We start from the raw sequence: 24537 nt of genomic DNA on the forward strand, positions 1-24537 counted from the left end.
CAGTGCTGAATGAAGCTCTATCTAGAGCTTTTCAGCGTACTACATCCAGATCTAGATCCAGAACCCGGATCCAGATACTGCTGTGCCCATCATGCCACCCTTGTGGGCTGAAGGGCCTGTTTTCTGTGCTATAATGTTCTTTGTATAACACACAAGAGGATAGGACGGGCACAGTGTTGGTGCTGAACATCAAATGGTTGCAGATGCTAGAAATCTGAAATAAAAACAGAAGATGCTGGGAATACTCAGCTGGTCGAGCAGCGTCCAGGGAGACAGAGGACCTTGGCACCTGATCATGTCCTGTGACGCATGGGCGGATACGTCATTGCCACCAGCCCCGCCCATGTCGGCGGGGAACGAGCGCGCAGGCGCGGTGAGGGTTCGTGGCAAAGATCTTAGAGCAGTTAGTGGTGGAGCGGGGAGAGCGCAGGCGCAGTGAGGGTCGGTGGTGGGCGCGGGTGTCAGTGGTGATGCGGGCAGCGCGCAGGCGCAGTGAGGGTCGGTGGTGGTGCGGGCGGGCAGCGCGCAGGCGCAGTGAGGGTCGGTGGTGGAGTGGGCAGCGCGCAGGCGCAGTGAGTGTCCGTGGTGGAGTGGGCAGCGCGCAGGCGCAGTGAGGGTTCGTGGTGGAGCGGGAAGCGCGCAGGCGCAGTGAGTGTCCGTGTCCGTGACTGTGCCGGTGCGCGCAGGCGCGGTGGTTACTTGTCGGAGCCGGGGCGATGGTGGGCGTCGTGTTGTGGAGCGGCCTCTGCTTGGCCTTGCTCCTCCGGGCAGCCGTGGGCGACCACAACTCATCCGAGTACAGCCATGGTGCCGCCGCTTCGGTGGTGGTGATGGCGGGGAGGAGCTGGGAGCCGGCTCGGTGGGGCGGCGAGGACGGGCCCATGAGCCCGGGGCTGAGGGAAGTGCGGAGCGCAGCGGCCGCTAGCGCCAGCGGGGAGGTGTCCGACAGCGCCGCCGCCGGCTGGATGAGCGGGGTGGCCGGCGACTGGGAGGTGTCCGACAGCGCCGCCGCCGGCTGGATGAGCGACGGCTGGGAGGTGCTGCAGGACCAGGCGGTGAGCCAGATATGCCGGCAGATGCTCGTCCACTTCGGGGACGCCTCGTCCGCCCTGGTCCGCTGCGCCGTGAAGAGCGCCCGGCCGGTGCGGATCTGCGAGAAGTGCAACTCGCACTTCCATCACTTCTGGGATGCCTTCGCCAACCTCTCAGTACGTATAAAGGGGCAGAGCTGTATCACTCGTTATCACCTTCCCCACAGCCAACAATGGACCGTTGTGAGCTCCATCTGTCCTTCATAGAAACATAGGTGCAGGAGTAGGCCATTCGGCCCTTCGGAAGATAGACACAAAAAGATGCAGAGATGCACAGAACCTCTTGCTCAGAATAAGGGAATCAAGGGCCAAAGGACTTAGGTTCAAGGTGACGGGGAAAAGATTTCAGAGGAATCTGAGGGGTATCTTCACACAGAGGGTGGTGGGTTCAAGGAACAAACTGCCAGCAGAGGTAGTTGAGGCAGGGACTATCCCAACATTTAAGAGTTTATACGTTCTCCCTGTGATTGTGTGGGTTTTCTCCAGGTGCTCCGGTTTCCTCCCACACTCCAAAGACGTGCAGGTTTGTAGGTTAATTGGATTCCATATATGTTTCTATGTTGTATCTCTAAAGCCAAAATTGAATTGGACAGACAATAGGCTGAAACGCAGGAGGCATAGAATAAAGATGCATGTTAGTAGATGCAATCTGTGAACACCCGCAAGGATTTGTTCTAGCTATAACAATTTACAATTTTAATAATGATTTATGAAGGCAAAATACTGTATTGGAGATCAGACATAAACATTTCCCGATCAAGATGGCGTCCAAGCCTGGCGCCACTCTGCATGCTGGTCCCATAAGCGTATCTGCAATCACTCATTACATTCGCTCCACTCTTTTAAACTTCTACTCATAAGTTCATAAGTTACAGGAGCAGAATTTGCCACTCGGCCGATAATAATAATAATAATATATTTTATTTTCATTGCGCATAACTGCAACGAGATTTGGTATGCAGCTTCCATCCGATGTCATAACTTAAATAACATTTAGATTTAGATATCCCGAGAGCATGGTTGTAAAAAGAACATTAAAAGTAAAACAATCAAAACAGTTCAAACAGACTAAAGTGCAGATGTGTCTGTGCGACGTGACCATCTGAGGGAGACAGTTCATGGGGGTGGGGGGCACTCAGCAAGGCCGGTTCAGAGCCGCTATAGCTCTGGGAATGAAGCTGTTCCTGAGTCTGGAGGTGCAGGCGTAGATGGCCTTGTAACGTCTGCTGGTGGGAAGTAGTTCGAACAGTCCATTACAAGGGTGTGAGGAGTCTTTATGGATGCTGACGGCCTTCCTGAGGCACCGTGTGTGGTAAATGCCCTCCAAGGCTGGTAGCGGAGGCTGATCAAGTCTACTCCGCCATTCAATCATGGCTGATCTGTCTTTCCCTCTCAACCCCATTCTCCCCTTAGCCCCTGACACCTTTAAAGCCCTGTCCCACGGTACGAGCTCATTCCAAGAGCTCTCCTGAGTTTGTCCTGATTCGAACTCGGGATTTACGGTAATGGCCACTCGTCGGTACTCGGGGCTCTCGTGGACATTTTTTAACATGTTGAAAAAATCTTCACGAGTCTTTCCATGCTTCTTCCCGAGTACCTGTCGTTAGCGTACCGAGCCGCTAAGAGACGTCCCCGAGCTCCGACTTACCCGCTAAGTTCATTCTCCGTGCTTACCACGAGTTTGATTTTTTTAAATTCATGAGAACTCTTGGAATGAACTCGTACCGTGGAACAGGGCTTTTACGAATCAAGAATCTATCAATCTTGACCTTTAAAATATCCATTGACATGCCCTCCACAGCCTTCTGTGGGAATGAATTCCACAGATTCACCACCATCTGACTAAAGAAATTGCTCCTCATCTCCTTTCTAAAATTACATCCTTTTATTCTGAGACTATGCCCCCTAGTCCTAGACTCTCCCAATAGTGGAAACATTCTCTCTGCATACACTCTATCCAGGCCTTTCATTTTTCTAATAAGATTCAATGGGGATCCCCCTCATCCTAAACTCCAGCGAGTCCAGGCCCAGTGCTGTCAAAAACTCATCATATGTTAACCCAATAATTCCTGGGATCATTCTCGTAAACCTCCTCTGGACCCTCTCCAAAGCCAACACATCCTTCCTCAGATATGGGGCCCAAACTGCTCACAATACTTCAAATGCGATCTGAGCAGTGCGTCGCGAAGTATATGCTGGTTCCAACAGCAGCATTTCTTACTTTAACCCTGCTCTTCTTACTCTCCTCTACGCTGTGGACGGCTCAATTGTAATCATATATTGTCTTTCTGTTGACTGGATAGCATGCAACCAAAAAGCTTTTCACTGTACCCCGGTACCCGTGAAAATAAACTAAACCAAATTAAGGTTTCTCCTGCCACTGATGTTGCCAGAGTTTAATTTTTACATCATTTTGTTGTTATAACTGGTCAAGCTGCAGTAATCCTATTGCCCATTCACATTGCGGTATTAAATAACAAAGATATTTTTAGGTTAGTTTAAAGATACGACATGGAAACAGGCCCTTCAGCCCACTGAGTCCAGGCCGGCCATCGATCACCTCCCCACCACACTAGTTCTATGTCACCTCACTCTCTTATCCACTCCCTGCACACAAGGGGTAATTTACAGTGACCAATTAAACTACAAACCCACACACATATATATGGGAAACTGTGGTAAATGGATTCTAAACAAATACAAATGTGAAGCTATCTATTTCATATCTAATAGACAAGAATGTTCTAAGTGATGAAAAGCATTTGTATCCAAATAATTAAGTATTTTAAGGATACAGGATTATTAAAGTGGATTAGGTCTAGTTTCAATGAAAAGTCACAACCTGAAGCGTTGATAAGGATACATTTGGAGAACTCTAGAAACAAGGAACTGCAGAAGCTGGTTTACACAAACTGACACTGCTGGAGTAACTCACTGTGTCTTTGGTGCTGTAAGGCAGTATCTCTACCACTGCTCTTGTTAAAGAATCAAGGCGGTCCCATTTCCCTTTTTTTTTGCCTCTACAGTTAATTTCCGAACGTTCTGTTTGACTTTGGATTTTACCCCACTTTCTGTAAAATATAAAATGTTTATGTTTTAAACTTTTTTCTTTATCTTTAGTCTGTCACTTTGAATCTAATGGGGTGGTCCACTGTACGAGCTAATTCAAGAATTCTCCCGAGTTTTCCCTGATTCGAACTCAGATAATTACGGTAATAGCCGCTCGTAAGTACTCGGGGCTCTCGTGGACATTTTTCAACATGCTGAAAAATCTTCATGGGTCTTCCTGAGCTTACCGCGTTTCCTGAGTACCTGCCGTTAGCGTTACGAGCCGTTAAGAGACGTCCCGAGCTCCGACGTACCCGCTACGTACATTCTACGTGCTTACCACGAGTTCGATTTTTTTTAAACTCGGGAGAGCTGTTGAATTAGCTCGTACTGTGGGACATCCCCATAGGATTGATAGTCTAAGATAGTATCCATTTACACAGTGATGACATAGAATCATAGTCATACAGTGTGGAAACAGGCCTTTCGGCCCAACTGGCCCACACTGACCAACATGTCCCATCTACACTAGTACCACCTGCTTGCATTTAACCTGTAATCCCTCTAAACTTGTCCTATCCATGTACCTGTCTAAATTTTTCTTTAAACGTTTAGATTCTACCTGCTGCAAATACCTTCTCCAGCAGCTCGTTCCATACACCCACCACCCACATGAAAGGACATATTTGAGTACAGTCTGAGTTAGTAAGCCCAATTAATGCACAATCAGGAAATTCTGACCTTGGCTGTATCGCCGTGCCACCAATTTAGTAAAATGGGACTCGTGCATCTTTCTAATAGTGTGGAAGTATAGACATGGTCAGAATTTCTTGGTCGTGCATGTCCTGGGCAGATTCGATCCTGACTATGGGTGCTGTCTGTACGGAGTTTATACGTTCTTCCCGTAACCTGTGTGTGTTATCACTGGGAGCTCTGGTTCCCTCCCACATTCCAAAGACGTGCGGGTCTGTAGGCTAATTTGGCTTGGTAAAATTGTAAATTGCCCCTAGTGTGTGTCAGATAGTGTTAATGTGGGGGGATCGCTGGTCGGCACGGACTCGGTGGACCAAAGGGCCTGTTTCCAGGCAGTGCCTCTAAACTAAACTTAAACAGGAAAAGAGTTGAGACTACAAAATACTCGGAAATATGTTTTATTTCTCCATTTAATGAAAATTGAGCAATAAGGGAAACCATGTGCTTTCCTGAAAGTTCAGAAGTAATATGCAGCTACAGCCAGAAACCTGCTTGTGAAGCTGACCGGACATTCCTGGCAATATGTATTTGTAGCAAGTTAATGATCAGAGGCAAAGATGGGGTAGACAACATTTTTTCCCGAGGGTGGAAATGTCAAAAGTCTAGTGGGCAAAGCTTTGTGGTGAGGGGAAAAGATTAAAGGAGATAATAGACAATAGGTGCAGGAGTAGGCCATTTGGCCCTTCGAGCCAGCACCGCCATTCAATGTGATCATGACTGATCATCCTCAATCAGTACCCCATTCCTGCCTTCTCCCCATATCCCCTGGCTCCGCTATCTTTCAGAGCCTTATCTAGCTCTCTCTTGAAGGTATCCAGAGCACCTGCCTCCACAGTGCTCTGAGGCAGAGAATTCCACAGAATTCATAACTCTGTGTGAAGAAGTGTTTCCTTGTCTCCGTTCTACATGGCTTACTCCTTATTCTCAAACTGTGGCCCCTGGTTCCGGACTCCCCCAACATTTGGAACATGTTTCCTGCCTCTAGCATGTCCAAACACTATATAATTTTGTGTGTTTGAATAAGATATCCTCTCATCCTTCTAAACTCCAGAGTATACAAGCCCAGCCACTCCATTCTCTCACCATATGACAGTCCTGCCATCCTGGGAATTAACCTTGTCAACCTACGCTGCACTCCCTCAGTAGCAAGATGTGCGGGCAAGGTTATAATGAGAGCAGTGGGTGTCTGGAACACGCTGCCAGGTGTGGTGGTGGAGGCAGATACGATAGTGGCGTTTAAGAGGCTTTTGGATAGGCATAAAAATGTAGATACAAGAAACTGCAGATGCTGGCTCACAAAAAAAGATACAGTGCTGGAGTAACTCAGCAGGTCAGGCAACATCTGTGGCTAACATGGATAGGTGACCCAGAACCAGGGGCCACAGTTTAAGAATAAGGAGTAAGCCATTTAGAACGGAACGGCACCTATTGTCTATTGTCTATTGCCATTTTGGGTTGGGACTCTTCTTCAGACCCGACCGTAAACGTCACTTATCCATGTTCTCCAGAGATGCTACCTGACTGGCTGAGTTACTCCAGCACTCTGTGTCCTTTTTAGATAGGCACATGGATATGGAGGGATATGGATCATGTGCAGGCAGAGGAGATTAGTTTAACCTGACATTGTGTTTGGCACAAACTTTGTGGGATGAAGGGGCCTGTTCCTATGCTGTACTGTTCTATGTTCATAAGTGATGTCAATACTGAACCCCCAATGCCTTGTGCTTTAAGTTTGTATACTAATTTCTTATGTGGGACCTTGTCGAAAGCCTTCTGGAAGTCCAGATACACCACATCCACTGGTTCTCCCCTATCCACGCTACTAGTTACATCCTCGAAAAATTCTATAAGATTCGTCAGACATGATTTACCTTTCGTAAATCCATGCTGACTTTGTCCAATGATTTCACCACTTTCCAAATGTGCTGCTATCCCATCTTTAATAACTGACTCTAGCAGTTTCCCCACTACCGATGTTAGACTAACTGGTCTGTAATTCCCCATTTTCTCTCTCCCTCCCTTCTTAAAAAGTGGGGTTACATTTGCTACCCGCCAATCTTCAGGAAATACTCCAGAATCTAAAGAGTTTTGAAAGATTATTACTAATGCATCCACTATTTCTGGAGCTACTTCCTTAAGTACTCTGGGATGCAGCCTATCTGGCCCTGGGGATTTATCGGCCTTTAATCCAATCAATTTACCCAACACCACTTCCCGGCTAACCTGGATTTCACTCAATTCCTCCAACTCCTTTGACCCGCGGTTCCCTGCTATTTCCGGCAAATTATTTATGTCTTCCTTAGTGAAGACGGAACCAAAGTAGTTATTCAATTGGTCCGCCATATCCTTGTTCCCCATGATCAACTCCCCTGTTTCTGACTGCAAGGGACCTACATTTGTTTTAACTAATCTCTTTCTTTTCACATATCTATAAAAACTTTTGCAGTCAGTTTTTATGTTCCCTGCCAGTTTTCTTTCATAATCTATTTTTCCTTTCCTAATTAAGCCCTTTGTCCTCCTCTGCAGGTCTTTGAATTTCTCCCAGTCCTCCGGTATGCTGCTTTTTCTGGCTAATTTGTACGCATCATCCTTCGCTTTGATACTGTCCCTGATTTCCCTTGTTATCCATGGATGTACTACCTTCCCTGATTTATTCTTTTGCCAAACTGGGATGAACAATTTTTGTAGTTCATCCATGCAGTCTTTAAATGTCTTCCATTGCATATCCACCGTCAACCCTTTTAGAATTAATTGCCAGTCAATCTTGGCCAATTCACGTCTCATACCCTCAAAGTTACCTTTCTTTAAGTTCAGAACCATTGTTTCTGAATTAACAATGTCACTCTCCATCCTAATGAAGAACTCAACCATATTATGGTCACTCTTGCCCAAGGGGGCACGTATAACAAGATTGCTAACTAACCCTTCCTCATTACTCAATACCCAGTCTAAAATAGCCTGCTCTCTCGTTGGTTCCTCTACATGTTGATTTAGATAACTATCCCGCATACATTCCAAGAAATCCTCTTCCTCAGCACCCCTGCCAATTTGATTCACCCAATCTATGTGTAGATTGAAGTCACCCATTATAACCGTTTTGCCTTTGTCGCACGCATTTCTAATTTCCTGTTTGATACCATCTCCAACTTCACTACTACTGTTAGGTGGCCTGTACACAACACCCACCAGCGTTTTCTGCCCCTTAGTGTTTTGCAGCTCTACCCATACCGATTCCACATCCTCCAAACTAATGTCCTTCCTTTCCATTGCATTAATCCCCTCTCTAATCAGTAACGCTACCCCACCTCCTTTTCCTTTCTGTCTATCCCTCCTGAATATTGAATATCCCTGGATGTTCAGCTCCCAGCCTTGGTCACCCTGGAGCCATGTCTCCGTGATCCCAACTATATCATAGTCATTAATAGCTATCTGCACATTCAACTCATCCACCTTATTACGAATGCTCCTTGCATTGAGACACAAAGCCTTCAGGCTTGTTTTTACAACACTCTTACCCCTTACACAATTATGTTGAAAAGTGGCCCTTTTTGATTTTTGCCCTGGTTTTGTCTGCCTGCCACTTTTACTTTTCACCTTGCTACCTATTTCTTCTACCCTCATTTTACACCCTTCGGTCTCTACGCTCACACATTTAAGAAACCCTTTCCCTTTAACTCCATCCTCCACTGTCCCATTCAACACCCCACCCCCCTTATTCAGTTTAAAGCCACCCGTGTAGCAGTGGCAAACCTGCCTGCCAGAATGCTGGTCCCACACCTGTTAAGATGCAATCCGTCCCTTTTGTACAGTTCCCCCTTACCCCAAAACAGATCCCAGTGATCTAAGAATCTAAATCCCTGCCCCGTGCACCAGTTCCTCAGCCACACATTCAGGTCCCGTATCTCCCTGTTCCTGCTCTCGCCAGCACGGGGAACTGGAAGCAAACCGGAGATAACAACCCTGGAGGTCCTGCTTTTCAACATTTTTCCGAGCTCTCTAAAGTCACGCTGCAGAATATTCATCCCCTTCTTTCCGACATCGTTTGTGCCGACATGCACTACCACTTCCGGATGTTCACCTTCGCCCTTGAGGATTTTCTGCACTCTGTCCGTGACATCCTGGATCCTGGCACCGGGAAGGCAGCACACCATCCTCGCATCCCGTCTGTTGCCGCAGAAACCCCTGTCCGTACCTCTCACGATGGAGTCTCCCACTACAATGGCCTTGCCTGCCTTAGGCCTTTTTGGTTTTGGCTCAACAGCCCTATTCGCATCACAGGCCAGTCCGCCGCTCACGTCTTCTGTCCCAACAACTTCTAAGCGGATGAACCTGTTTACAAGAGGTACATCACCCGGGGACGTTGGCATTCCATGCTTCCCTCCCTTTCTCACTGTCTCCCACCTTCTCTCTTCCAGTACCTTAGGTGTAACAATCGTACTGTAGGACTTGTCGAGGAACGACTCCGTTTCTCGTACGAACCAGAGGTCATCCACTTGCTTCTCCAGTTCCCCAACACGGCCCTTCAGGAGCTCTACCTGGATGCATTTTTCGCATTTGTAGCAGCCAGAGGCACCAGCGGTGTCCTTGACCTCCCACATACTGCAAGCATCGCACGGAATCAGCTTGCCTGACATCTCCCTCTTTCGTCTCTCCCTCTCAAGCGTATTGCGTGGCCTCCTCTCCGAAGACTCTCGAGCCAAAGACTCACACTTTTCTCGCAGGGCACTTCACTCACTAGGCCGCTCACTCACTGCCTCTCGCAAAGAGCCGTCCTGCTTAAATTGACTGATAAATTGCCTGATTTACCAATTTACAGAGCAAATTCCTCAGTTTTCAACTGTTTTCACCCCTCTCCTCACACTTGGGCTAGAGCCAATCAGTGGTATCTCTTGCTAATCTGTTGCTGCTGTTGTTCCTCCCAAATCTACAGCAGTACTGAACAAAGACTGTGCGTCCTTGGCCTTTTAACTGTTTTCATCCCTCTCCTCACACTTGGGCTAGAGCCAATCAGTGGATAGAGAACTGGCTGGCAAACAGGAAGCAAAGAGTAGGAGTAAACAGGTCCTTTTCACAATGGCAGGCAGTGACTAGTGGGGTACCCCAAGGCTCAGTACTGGGACCCCAGCTATTTACAATATATATTAATGATCTGGATGAGGGAATTGAAGGCAATATCTCCAAGTTTGCGGATGACACTAAGCTGGGGGGCAGTGTTAGCTGTGAGGAGGATGCTAGGAGACTGCAGGGTGACTTGGATAGGCTGGGTGAGTGGGCAAATGTTTGGCAGATGCAGTATAATGTGGATAAATGTGAGGTTATCCATTTTGGTGGCAAAAACAGGAAAGCAGACTATTATCTAAATGGTGGCCGATTGGGAAAGGGGGAGATGCAGCGAGACCTGGGGGTCATGGTACACCAGTCATTGAAGGTAGGCATGCAGGTGCAGCAGGCAGTAAAGAAAGCGAATGGTATGTTAGCTTTCATTGCAAAAGGATTTGAGTATAGGAGCAGAGAGGTTCTACTGCAGTTGTACAGGGTCTTGGTGAGACCACACCTGGAGTATTGCGTACAGTTTTGGTCTCCAAATCTGAGGAAGGACATTATTGCCATAGAGGGAGTGCAGAGACGGTTCACCAGACTGATTCCTGGGATGTCAGGACTGTCTTATGAAGAAAGACTGGATAGACTTGGTTTATACTCTCTAGAATTTAGAAGATTGAGAGGGGATCTTATAGAAACTTACAAAATTCTTAAGGGGTTGGACAGGCTAGATGCAGGAAGATTGTTCCCGATGTTAGGGAAGTCCAGGACAAGGGGTCACAGCTTAAGGATAAAGGGGAATCCTTTAAAACCGAGATGAGAAGAACTTTTTTCACGCAGAGAGTGGTGAATCTCTGGAACTTTCTGCCACAGAGGGTAGTTGAGGCCAGTTCATTGGCTATATTTAAGAGGGAGTTAGATGTGGCCCTTGTGGCTAAGGGGATCAGGGGGTATGGAGAGAAGGCAGGTACGGGATACTGAGTTGGATGATCAGCCATGATCATATTGAATGGCGGTGCAGGCTCGAAGGGCCGAATGGCCTACTCCTGCACCTAATTTCTATGTTTCTATGTTTCTATGTGATAGGATCAGATTTATATCATTCGGCCCATCAAGTCTATTCTGCCATTCAATCATGGCTGATCTATCTCTCCCTCCTAACCCCAATCTCCTGCCTTTTCCCCATAACCCCTGACGCCTGAACTAATCAAGAATCTATCTTTGCCTCCAAACTATCCATTGACTTGGCCTCGCCAGCCTTCTGTAGCGGTATATTCCACAGATTCACCACCCTCTGACAAAATAAATTCCTCCTCGTATCCTTCCCACAGGAACGTCCTTTAATTCTGAGGCCATGTCCTCTGGTCCTAGACTCTCCCACTAGTGGGAACATCCTCTCTACATGCACTCTGTCCAGGGCTTTTACTATTCTGTAAGTTTCATTGAGGTACCCGCTCATCCTTCTGATCTCCAGCGAGTACAGTCCCTGTGCCATCAAACGTTCATCATATGTTAACCCATCCATTCCTGTGTATTTGCATTTTCTGTAGAAGACTCGCATTCTCTGCTGTGATTTTGATTGATGCAATGCCACTTCTAATTCCATACAGCGCCTGTACTTCCAAAAGTTTTAACTGACAATGCAATACGATAGAACTTTATTTATCCCAGGAGGGAAATTGATCTGCCAACATTCATAAAAAATACATGAAACATGATATTAATGTGACGAGTGGAAAGGCTTGGGGGAGGGATGAGGGGACTTGTTAAGTTGGTATTTCTTAAACATATACTGAAGGGGAGAAGGCAGGGGAATGGGGCTGAGAGAGAAAGGTAGATCAGCCATGATTAAATGGCGGGGTAGACTTGATGGGTGTATGACCTAATTATGCTCCTATCACTCATGGACTTTTTTAAATTTAATTTTTTATTTTATGTTTATTAGAAGCAACTGTACAGAGATAAAACATTCGGCATCTAAAATTATACAATTGTTGTACAGCTTCATTTTTAACCTTATAACCTAAATTATGAAAATGATAAAAGAAAAGAAAGAGAAAACAAGAAGTTGAAAATGAAAAGGTAGATTGAAGAAGAACAAAAGAAAATTCCCTAAATCACCAAAGCAGTGTAGTAGAAAGATGTAGAAATAAAATAAACATAAAAAGAAAAGTGGAGATATACCTTGCCCCTCGTCCCCCGCCCCCCCCCCCCCCCAACCAAGCATCGGATTTACCCAATTAAGAATCGGATTTAAATTTAAATTTCTGTTGCATACTATAGTTGTAAGAATTCGGTAAAGGGTGTCCATATCTTAAGAAATTGATCTGGTTTTTCCGCCAAAACAAGCCTAATGTTTTCCAAATGTAGTGTCTCGGACATGTCTGTGATCCACATCTTCACTGTAGGGACTGTTGTCTGTTTACAAAATTTGAGTATTCATTTTTATTGCCGTTATTAGGCCATAGTTAAGGAAACGTCTTTGAAATATCGTTAGCCACTTATGGACTTATGAATGGAAATTAATACTTAGGCTGTTGAAGCAATTTTGTGCTGCTCCATTAATCAAATTCTATCTGTGAATTTATGTAATTGACCAACTTTTGGCTTTTTCAGAAAGATGCGGGGAATGAGAGTTGTTCAAGACAACTTTTGAGATCGGATCGTTTGCAGATAGTGCTGAAGACACGTAACTTTCTGCAACAAATGTGGACTGATTCCCAGTGTGATGGTATGCTTGCTTGCTTTCAACATTGTTGGGTTCCTTTTAACATGAGCTGTGCTGAAACAGCCATTTTCTATTCATGTCCAACATTTTTGTTTTAGTTCAGCGTGGAAACCGGCCTTTCCGCCCACTGTGTCCACGCCGACCATTGATCACCTGCTCCCACTAGTTCTATCCCATATCTCTGGCACTGTGAGGCATCCACTCTACCAACTGGGCGGCCAGGGGTCGCAGCGGCAGAGATATTGCCTTACAGTGTCAAAGACCCGGGAAGATGAGAGCTTGAAAGGATCCGGAAAAGATTTACGAGGATGTTGCCATGACTAGAGTGTTTGAGCTATAAGGAGAGCTTGAGTAGGCTGGATCTCTATTCCATAGAGCGTAGGAGGATGAGGGGAGATCTTATAGAGGTATAGAAAATCCTGAGAGGAATAGATCGGGTAGATGCACAGAGTGTTTTACCCAGAGTAGGGGAATCGAGGACCAGAGATCATGGGTTCAAGGTGAAGGGGAAAAGATTTAATAAGAATCCGAGGGGTAACTTTTTCACACAAGAGGGTGATGGGTGTATGGAACAAGCTGCCAGAAGATGTAGATGAGGCTGGGACTAACCCATCATTTAAGAGACAGTTGGACAGGTAGAGGGTTATGGATCAAGCGTAGGCAAATGGGACTAGGGTAGATGGGACATTGTTGGCCGGTGTGGGCGAGTTGGGCCGAAGTGTCTGTTTCCACACTGTATTACTCTATGACATGGTATCAAAGTGCAGATACTAGCATGGATAGCAGGTTGGCTGGATAGAAGAAGACAAAGAGTGGCAATAAAGGGGGGGGGAAGGGGGGGGGTCAAGTCAAGTTTATTTGTCACATACACATACAAGATGTGCAGTGAAATTAAAGTGGCAATGCCTGCGGATTGTGCAAAAACTATAGAACAGAATCAGTATTTACATGTTAGAAAAAAAACAACAATTTAAAAAAGACACAACACAACAGTAAATTAGTCCCTGGTGAGATAAGAGTTTACAGTCCTGACGGCCTGTGGGAAGAAACTCCGTCTCATCATCTCTGTTTTCACTGCATGACAACAGAGGCCTTTGCCTGACCGTAGCAGTTGGAACAGTCCGTTGCTGGGGTGGTACAAGATACAAGATAGATTTATTCATCACATGTGCCAGATGGCACAGTGAAATTAAATTCCCATACAGCCATACAATAAAATAAGGGACACAACACACTATAGGGTTTGACATAAAACATCCCCACACAGCAGAATCAAAGTTTCCCACTGTGTGGGAAGGCACCAAAGTCAGTCTGTTCCTCCACTGTTCCCCGTGGTCAGGGCCTCCCCGTGCCCTCCGCAGTTGCCGCTACGGGCGGCCCGATGTTCAGGACCGCTCGCCGGGGTGATACAAGTCCGATGTCGGGGCTGCGGGACGTCCTCAGCGGCGTGGACACCAGAGTCGGCCCCCTCCTACCGGAGTCGGCGGCTTCCAAAGTCCGTAGGCCGCGCCGGGTGGAGACTGCTGCTGTAGACCCTCTGCAAGGCGCCCCAGGACTCCACGATGTTGTTCAGCGACGCCCGCGTTGGAAGCTCTCCGCACCAGAGCTCCACGATGTTGGAGCAACGGCCCAACGCTCCGGAGCTCCAAACGGTGATCCGGGTAGGCATCGCCCGCTCCGCGGTGACTCCAGCACTGTGCCGCCGCTGTAGCAGCCCTGGTCCGGTTCCCGGTCCCCGGCAGGAAAGGCCGCTCCGATCCAGCTGGTAGGCCGCAAGGTGGTGGGCGAGGACGCGACTCGGAGAAATAGTCGCGTCCCCGCCAGGAAGCAACTGGGAAACGGTTTCCCCCTTACCCTGCCCCCCTCCCCCACATAGAAAAGTTAAAGTTTCCCCCTAAAACAGACTTTGGACTAACTGAAAATAAAAAAAAGATAGAAATAACAGACAGGCTGTAGGTAGAGGCTGCTGCCAGTGCAGCGCCCCTAGTGGGGGTCCCCCATAATGTTGCTACCTCTGGATCCGCACCTTCTGATGTATAGTTCCTGCAGGGGTACTCAAGTGTAGTCCCCATAGTGCGTTCGGCCGAACGCACCACTCTCTGCAGAGCCTTTTTGACCTGGGCAGAGCAATTCCCAAACCAGATTGTGACGTTGCCGGACAAGATGCTTTCTACAGACCCAGAGTAGAAGCAATGAAGGATCCTCAGAGAGACTCTGAATTTCCTCAGCTGCCTGATGTGGTAAAGGCGCTGCCTTGCCTTGCTCACCAGTGTGTGTCGCCCATGTCAGATCCTCTGTGATGTGGACTCCCAGGTATTTAAAGCAGCTCACCCTATCCACAGTGGCCCCATTTATCTCCAGTGACGTGTACGTCCTCGGATGTTGTGCCCTTCTAAAGTCCACAATCAGCTCCTTCGTTTTTATGACATTCAAGAGGGGGGTTCTGGTTGGCTGCCAGTGACTAGCGGAGTTCGCAAGAGCCTATGTTGGGGCCGCTACTCTTCACGTTGGTGTATTAATGATTTGGAAACAGGATTGAAGGCTTTGTGGCAAGGTTTGCGGATTATACAAATATAGGTGGAGGGGCAGTTAGTGTGGAGAAAGCAGGGACTCTGCAGAAGGACTTGGACAGGTTGGGAGAGTGGGCAGAAAAGTCGCAGATGGAATATAGTGTAGCAAAGTGTGGAGTCGTGCATTTTGGTAGCAGGAATAAAGGCGTAGACTATTTTCTAAATGAGGAGAGAATTCAGAAATCAGAGGTGCAAAGTGACTTGGGAGTGCTGGTGCAGGGTTCCCAAAAAGTTAATCTGCAAGACTCGAAAAAGAATGCAAACTCAATGCTAGCATATATTTCAAGAGGGCTTGTGTACAAAAACAGGGATGTTATGTTGAGGCTCTATCGGGTGTTGGTAGGGCTGCATTTGGAATATTGTGAGCAATTTCGGGCACCATATCTGAGGAAGGATGTGCTGGCACTGGAGGTGGTCCAGAGGAGGTTCACAAGAACGATCTCAGGTTGACATATGGCGAGCATTTGACGGCACTTGCTGGAGTTTAGAACAATGAGGGAGGACCTCGTTGAAACGTACCAAATAGTGAAAGGCTTGGATAGAGTGGATGTGGAGAGGATGCTGCCGCTAGTTGTCGAGTCTTGCACTATAGGTCACAGCCACAGAATGAAAGAATGTTCCTTTAGGAAGGATATTGGTGAAAGAAAAGACTATGGAAGCCGTCAGTGGCTATTGTTAAGGCAGAGATAGATAGATGTTCAAGAAGGAACTGCAGATGCTGGAAAATCAAAGGTAGACAAAAGTGCTGGAGAAACTCAGCGGGTGCGTCAGCATCTATGGAGTGGAAATAGGCAACGTTTCGGGCCATAACCCTTCTTCAGAGATAGATAGATTCTTGATTACTACATGTGTCGGTGGTTATGGCGAGAAGGCAGGAGAATGGGGTTGGGAGGAAGTGATACATCAGCCACGATTGAATGGTGGAGTAGACGATGGACCGAATGGCCTAATTCTCCTCCTATAACTGATGACCTTGTGGGGAGAAGGCAGGAGAGAGAAAGATAGATGAGCTATGATTGAATGGCAGAAGAGTCTTGATGGGCCGAAAAGAGGTTATGGTGGCACAGTGACACAGCGCCAGAGACCCGGGTTCGATCCTGTCCACAGGTGCTGTCTGGATGGAGTTTGTACGTTCTCCCCTGTTACTATGTGGGTTTTTTTTTTAAATCTGTAAACAAAAATAACTATATAATGCAGAAATACAAAACAAATCCCAAAGCCCTTACTGCAACCAAGGCAGTGAATGAATAAGATTTGTTTTCTTGGCTCAAGGCGTTTAGTCAGATTGACAATAAAGTTTCAAGATTAGGTAGCGTTTGATTTCAGGTTACTGATTTGTTAACCTTAGTTTAAATTTATAAATGTTTCTGTTGCAATCTTGGTTTAAAATGTTTTCTGTGATGATTTTTTATTTAAAGAAATTGCTAGATATAACTCCACTAAACTATTAATTTCCATTTGCTAATCTGATATCCTTTTTCTCCCCCTTGAACAGCCTGCTTAAATGAAAACAAAACAGCGCCATCCATTGAATCCATCATCTTTAAGAAGATGCTGAATGAATCTCTGAATTGTTTTGAATTTTATTCTTCGGTAACTTGCTTATGGAAAAAAAACATTTGTTCTGCTTTCATCTATGAGATCGGTTTCGGTTTAGGTTTAGGTTTATTATTGTCAATGTACCGAGATTTAGTTTGAGAGTCAGAGAGTCATAGATTAATACAGTGTGGAAACAGGCCCTTCGACCCAACTCGCCCACTCCAGCCAACAATGTCCCAGCTACCCTAGTCCCACTTGCTTTGCGCTGGGTCCATAACCCTCTACCTGTCCAACTGTTTCTTAAACGATGGGATAGTCCCAGCCTCAACTACCTCTTCTGGCAGCTTGTTCCACACACCCACCACCCTCTGTGTGAAAATGTTACCCCTCGTATTCTTATTAAATCTTTTCCCCTTCACCTTGAACCCATGTCATCTGGTCCTCGATTCCGCTACTTTGGGTAAACGACTCTACCCGATCTATTCCTCTCATGTGTTTAAGAAGGAACTGCAGATGCTGGAGAATCGAAGGTTACACAAAAAAGCTGGAGAAACTCAGCGGGTGCAGCAGCATCTATGGAGCGAAGGAAATAGGCAACGTTTCTGGCGGCCCGAAACGTTGCCTATTTCCTTCGCTCGATAGATGCTGCTGCACCCGCTGAGTTTCTCCAGCTTTTTTGTGTAACCTATTCCTCTCATGATTTAGTTTAGAGATACAGCGCGGAAACAGGCCCTTCAGCCCACCGAGTCCGCACCGATCAGTGATCCCCGCGCTTAGTGTGGGGGACATGAAAAACACTGTCCTAAGGTCAATTAACGCCAAGCCAATTAACCTACAAACCTTTACGTCTTTGGTGTGTGGGAGGAAAGCAAAGATCTCGGCGAAAACCCACACAGGTCACGAGGAGAACGTGCAAACTCCATACAGACCGCACCCGTAGTCAGGATGGAACCTGGGTCCCAAATCCACCGTGGCACCACCGAGATAAAATGTGAAAAGGTTTTGTTTGCATTCTATTCAATCAAATCAAATAGTATGATTCATGAATCAAGCCAAACACAAGTACAATAGCTGGATCAAAGAGAAAGCTGTACATCTGTCATCGAAAATCTATTTAGGACCGAGATGAGAAAAACATTGTTCACACACAGAGTGGTGAATCTCTGGAATTCTCTGCCACAGAAGGTAGTTGAGGCCAGTTCATTGGCTATATTTAAGAGGGAGTTAGATGTGGCCCTTGTGGCTAAAGGGATCAGGGGGTATGGAGAGAAGGCAGGTACGGGATACTGAGCTGGATGATCAGCCATGATCATATCGAATGGCGGTGCAGGCTTGAAGGGCCGAATGGCCTACTCCTGCACCTATTGTCTATGTTTCTATTTTATTCAACAGAGGTGATACTGAAATATTCATTCGCTTATTACGATATATTTGAGGGTGGAGAGATTGTGCAGATGCATGATATCCAGACAGGATACTCTCCAATTGAAATCAAAATAAAAAAGAAGGGGCTATGATTTTTAATCTGTAAACAAAAATCAGACATGATCGCAACTTAAGATTTGTTTTTTTGGCACAAGGCGATGTAACTTTGTGCCATTACATACTAATTTTGAGACTTCATGATGTGAATTATGCTGCTTTTTTTTAGAGATACAGTGCAGAAACAGGCCCTTCGGCCCACCGAGGCCGAACTGAGCAGCGATTCCCGGACATTGACACTATCCAACACACACTAGGGCCAATTTTACATTTATACTAAGCCGATTAACCTACAAACCTGTACATATTTGTAGTGTGGGGGGAGACCGAAGATTTTGGAGAAAACCCACTAAGATAGCGGGGAAAACGCACAATATCCATAAAGCACCCATTGTCGGAATCAAGCCTGGGTTCCTGTCACTGTAGGGAAGTAACTCTATCGCTGTACCACTGTACCACCCTTACGGGTGGTGGATCTGTGGAATTCATTGCCACAGGCGCCTGTAGAGGCTGACAATGGATATCTTTACGGTGGAGAGTGACAGACTAATGATTAGTACTGGCGTTAGGGGTTATGGGGAGAAGGCAGGAGAATGGGGTTGAGAGGGAAAGATAGATCAGGCATGGTGGACTAGAAATGATGGGCCGAATGGCCTAATTCTTCTCCTATAACTTGTGAAGCTTTGGTGCTTTATGCATACACATTTTGGTCATCCTATTTCCTATCATCTGCCCATTTTTGGCCTTGTGTTCATGTGAACTCATGCAAGCATGTTGATGGTCTTCAAGCCAATAATCTGCTTGTCTGAACTGTTGTCCTGCTGAACTAATATATTTGTTTTTTTATATGTAGAAACACCCAGCCCCCAGCAACTATTCGGATCTTTGCACTAAATGTAAAGGTTCTTACATCAATTTGACGGAATGCTACATTAGAATGGAAAAGGACAATAAACTGTGCATAGACATCATTGATTCAGTAAGTACAGTGAAACCACTAATGTTCTTTGTTATGCTGCTAAAGCCCTTTAGAACAAGCTCAAGTAGAAAGTGTGAGGGAAGGAACTGCAGTTGCTGATTTACACCAAAGATAGACACAAAATACTGAACTAGCTCAGGCAGCACCCCTGGAGAAAAGATTGTTAAGGGTTTGGACACGCTAGAGGCAGTAAACATGTTCCCGATGTTGGGGGAGTCCAGAACCAGGGGCCACAGTTTAAGAATAAGGAGTAAGCCATTTAGAACGGAGACGAGGAAACACTTTTTCTCACAGAGAGTGGTGAGTCTGTGGAATTCCCTGCCTCAGAGGGCGGTGGAGGTAGGTTCTCTGGATGCTTTCAAGAGAGAGCTAGATATGGCTCTTAAAAATAGCGGAGTCAGGGGATATGGGGAGAAGGCAGGAACGGGGTACTGATTGGGGATGATCAGCCATGATCACATTGAATGACGGTGCTGGCTCGAAGGGCCAATTGGCCTACTCCTGCACCTATTGTCTATTGTCTATAAAAGGGATAGGTGACGTTTCGGGTTGAGACTTCTTCAGACCCCAGCTTGACCGGCTGAGTCACTCCAGCGTTTTGCGTCTATCTTCAAGTAGAAAATGCTGGCAGTACTTTAGACTTTAGATATACAGTGTGGAAACGGGGCCCTTTGACCCACCGAGTCCACGCCGACCAGGGACCACCCCAGTACACTAGCACTATCCTACACTAGGGCCAATTTAAAATTTCACCTTAACCTACAAACCTGCACGTTCTCGGATTGTGGGAGGAAACCGGAGCGCCCGGAGAAAACCCACAGGGAGTACGTAAAACTCCACAAGGACTGCACCCGTAGTCGGGATCGAACCCAAGTCTCTGGCGCTGTGAGGCAGCAACTTTACCCCAGCGTCACCGTGCTGCATTCTCCAGAGATGCTGCCTGAGCACTTTTGTTATTCGACACGAGATTCCAGCATCTGCACTCCCTTGCATCTTCTGCACTGACCTACGTCCTAAATGCCTTTGCAAAATACTTGAATAAGTACCAAGCAAAGTACTTTAAGAATAAGGAGTAAGCCATTTAGAATGGAGACGAGGAAACGCTTTTTCTCACAGAGAGTTATGAGTGGAATTCTCTGCCTCAGCGGGCGGTGGAGGCCGGTTCTCTGGATACTTTCAGGAGAGAGCAAGATAGGGCTCTTAAAGATAGCGGAGTCAGGGGATAAGCGAAGAAGGCAGGAACGGGGTACTGATTGGGGATGATCAGCCATGATTACATTGAATGGCGGTGCTGGCTCGAAGGGCCGAACGGCCTCCTCCTGCACCTATTGTCTATTGTCTAAAGGCTACTCATGTTTTCGCATTTATTTTATCGTCATTCTTTGTAAATATAATTTTCCTGCGTTTGCTGCTTTCAGATGAACCTGACCCGGCAGCTGTGGAGCACAACCTACAACTGCACGGTCCGCTGCAGCGACACAATCCCAGTCATCGCCGTGTCAACATTCCTGCTTTTCCTACCGGTTATCTTCTATCTCAGCAGCTTCCTTCACTCTGAGCAGAAGAAATTGAAACTTATAGAGCGTGAGTATCAGCCACTCTCCGAGCATCCGTTTTCGGCTGGGGCCGACCGGTAGCAAGCTTCTATTGGTCTCTTATGACTGACTCTGACATGGTGGGGGGGGAGAGTGCAGTGGAGAGATAAGTTTATTTGGCCTTCCATCACAGCGATGTGATGGATGTTTGTGTAAATTATGTTGTGTCTTGAGTCTATGTGTTTGTAATGTATGGCTGCAGAAACGGCATTTCGTTTGGACCTCAAGGGGTCCAAATGACAATTAAATGTATCTCTTGTATCTCTTATTAATGTGTTAATAGTAATGGGAGCTAAATTAGCCCATCCGGCCCATCAAGTCTTCTCCGCCATTCAATCATGGCTGATCTATTTCACCCTCCTAACTCTGTTCCCCTGCCTTCTCCCCATAACCCCTGACACCTGTACAAATCAAGAATCTTATCTATCTCTGCCGTAAAAATATTCAATCTTGGCCTCCACAGCCTTCTGTGCAATGATTTCCACAGATTCACCACCATGTGACTAAAGAAATTCCTCGTCATCTCTTTCCTAAAAGAATTTCCTTTAATTCTAACTACTACATGTGTAAGAAGGAACTACAGGTACTGGTTTACACCAAAGATAGACACAAAAAAGCTGGAGTAACTCAGCGGGTCAGGCAGCATCCCTGGAGGAAGGGAATAGATATTGGGTCGAGGTGCTTCAAGAGATCGTTCATGGCCTGAGGAAGGGTCTCGAGTGTGTGTGTGTGTGGCTCTGAAAGCATCCAGTCAATCAGCATCCACTGCCTTCTGCGGCAGAGAATTCCACAAATTCGCAACTCTCTGTGTGAAAAAGTTTTCCCTCATCTCAGTTCTAAATGTCCTACCATTTGTTCTTAAACAGTAGCCCCTGGTTCTGGACTCCCCCAACATCGGGAACATGTTTCCTGCCTCCAGCGTGTCCAATCCCTTAATAATCTTATATGTTTCTATAAGATTCCTCTCTACTCCTAAATTCCAGTGAATACATCTATATATATATATATCTATATATTTATTATATCTATATCTATCTATCTATCTATCTATCTATCTATATATATATATATATATATATATATATATATCTATGTCTGCCTGTGTGTAAACATGTATATATAATATATATATGTGTGTGTGTGTGTGTATATATATATAATATAATATATATATATATATATATATGTATGTGTGTGTGTGTGTATATATATGTGTGTGTGTGTGTGTGTGTGTATGTATATATATATATATATATACACACACACATATACACGCGTGTGCGCACACTCACATATACATGTGTGTGTGTGAAGTCACTAGAGAGATTAACCTGTGTTGTTTATTTGCAGCCAAACGCCTGAAACATTGCAACAGTAGCAGCAGCAGCATCGCACATTGAAAAAAGACTTCCCCAAAAGTTGGCTGAAATGTCAACATTGCCCAGCAATCTGGTTGTGCACGGAGTGGCGGCTGAGGATTTGCAACAGCTGTAAGAATTTGCACCCTTACGCCTTCGTTTTAATTATTTTATCAGTGTTTAAGAAATAATATCTACTGAAAATTTGCACTTTGGAAGTGTTCAGATGACTCTTTGTGCTTCTACTTGTCGCCGTTTGACCAAATAAGCTGTTACTGGTGGAAGCAAGGTGCTGGAGATGCAACATAAAGCGCCGGAAGAACTCAACAGGCCAGGCAACATCTGCGGAGGGAATGCGTAGAAAGGAACTGCAGATGCTGGTTTATACCGAAGATAAACACAAAGTGCTGGAGTCTTCTTCTTGCGTACGGCGTGCACAGCCTAAAGTTGTAGGACAACTTGTTCTATTTGATCTTATATGATTGTGCACGCCAGGTTGATTGCATTCGTTGAAACAGGGCAGACCACGTGAAGGTTGCAATCTCCCACCCCAGAGCTGGAGTAACTCAGTGGGTCAGGCAGCATCTCTAGAGAAAATGGATGGATGACGTTTTGGGTCTGAAGAAGGGTTCCGAGCCATAACATCATCTGTCCATTTTCTCCTGAGATGCTGCCTGACCCACTGAGTTACTCCAGCGCTTTGTGTGTGTATCTGAGGGAATGGACAGGTGGCGTTTCGGGCGGGTACCCTTCCTTGGTCTGAAGAAGGACTGTGATCCAAAACGTTGCCTGTCCATTCCCTCCACAGATGCTGCCATCCTGGATTCCTCCAGCACTCTGTGTTTTGCTCAAGAATCCAGTGTCTGCAGTTCCACGTAACTCCAAGATGACTTTAACCATGACTCAATGAAAAAAAAAATTTGTTTCTGCAATCATTTTTGTTCTGTTACAGTTGAATTAAAACCAAAGTGTGGCAGCTTGCTTCTAATTTAACGCTAATTTAACGCTATTTATATTGAAAAATAAATGTTTTTTTTTACAATATATTTCACTGAGCGTATTGCAAGCTTTTAAAATTATTACCAATTTAAATTTTTTTTGACTGATTAATACCTTCAAAAAAAAAAAAGCTTTGTGAAACACAGCTGAATCAAAGCACACTTGATGTTGTTGCAGACTTGTTTTACTGCCTTCATTTGATGCTGCCATTTATTTATCAATGTTTAAATGATGCACTAACTATGCAAGAAGTCAGGCACTGTAGTTATCACTGTGAAGCGTTATTTTAAAATCCAGCATCCGGATTGCTGAATCTTGTATTATTTTCTTCTATTGATTAACTTAAAGATCAAGTAGTGACAATGAGATCATTATGGTAAAGATAGATTCTTTAAAAAAAGAGGTATACTAAGCCAAGAAATGGCGTTAAAGTTCAAACAGGTGAACAACAAATTTAGAATTGCTGATGCAGTGTCCATCACAGGGACCTGAAACTTTTTTTTTGCGAAAGGGTGGCACATTTTACACAACCGGTCGAGCTGCTGTCTCAGAGTGCCAGAGACCCGGGTTCAATCCTGACCTCGGGTACCGAGTGTGGAGTTTGCACGTTCTCCCTGCGACCACATGGGTTACCTCCAGGTGCTCCGGTTTCCTCCCACATCCCAAAGACGTGCGGGCTTGTAGGAAAATCCGCCCCTGTAAATTGTCCCCTGTGAATGGGTGAGAAAGTGGAATAACCTAGATGGGTGGTTGGCGAACACTCATCAGGCCGAAGTTCACGTGTTGTCGGAGCAGAATTAGGCCATTCGGCCCATCAAGCCCATTCAATCATGGCTGATCTATCTTTCCTTCTCAACCCCGTTCTCCTGCCCATCCGTGACACCTTTACTAATCACGAACCTGTCCGTCTTTGCCTTAAAATATCCATTGACTTGCCAATTTTACTGGCAACTGTGGCAAGGGCCTGTTTCCGTGCTGTATCTTTTGATCAATAAATTGAATTGTGTGGAGGAGGAGACTGGAAGACCCGAATAGATGTAACGTGTGGATGCAGCAAAGAGCTTATATGCTTTTCATCTTTATGCAATCAGGTCTTTTTCTAAAATTCTAACATTTTGTTGAAAAAATGATGAGATGAGAAGTTTTGCTTCTGTTCACTGAATGAGTGGTTTTCGGATCATTTTTGATATGTATGAGCCATTCCAGTAACTTTTCTGAACAATGTGGTTTGTGTGTGTTTTTCTTTTTTATTATTTAAATGCTCTTCAACGCGTGAAGTTTGTTCTATTGTTTAATATTGATGTGTTGGAGCAGGTCAGTTCGGTATATTTTCAATTAAAATGTTTGGAAAAAGA

General features: G+C 45.7%; 1 protein-coding gene across 2 annotated transcripts; it reads left to right on the top strand.

Annotated features, from left to right (window-relative positions):
- Positions 1–651: 651 nt before the first annotated feature.
- On the top strand, positions 652–24537 carry ostm1 (osteoclastogenesis associated transmembrane protein 1). 2 transcript variants are annotated; one of them, XM_055634981.1, is made up of 7 exons: positions 652–938; positions 993–1208; positions 12549–12663; positions 16726–16823; positions 19105–19230; positions 20649–20814; positions 22176–24537. In XM_055634981.1, the coding sequence occupies exons 1-7, from the start codon at positions 717–719 to the stop codon at positions 22223–22225; spliced, it is 993 nt and encodes a 330-aa protein (XP_055490956.1). In that variant the 5' UTR covers positions 652–716; the 3' UTR covers positions 22226–24537. The 2 variants fall into 2 exon arrangements, with proteins under 2 accessions (XP_055490956.1, XP_055490955.1); XM_055634980.1 differs by having other exon boundaries at positions 652–1208.

The sequence above is a fragment of the Leucoraja erinacea genome, chromosome 5 (assembly GCF_028641065.1).
Source record: "Leucoraja erinacea ecotype New England chromosome 5, Leri_hhj_1, whole genome shotgun sequence".
In the NCBI taxonomy this organism is placed as follows: domain Eukaryota; kingdom Metazoa; phylum Chordata; class Chondrichthyes; order Rajiformes; family Rajidae; genus Leucoraja; species Leucoraja erinaceus.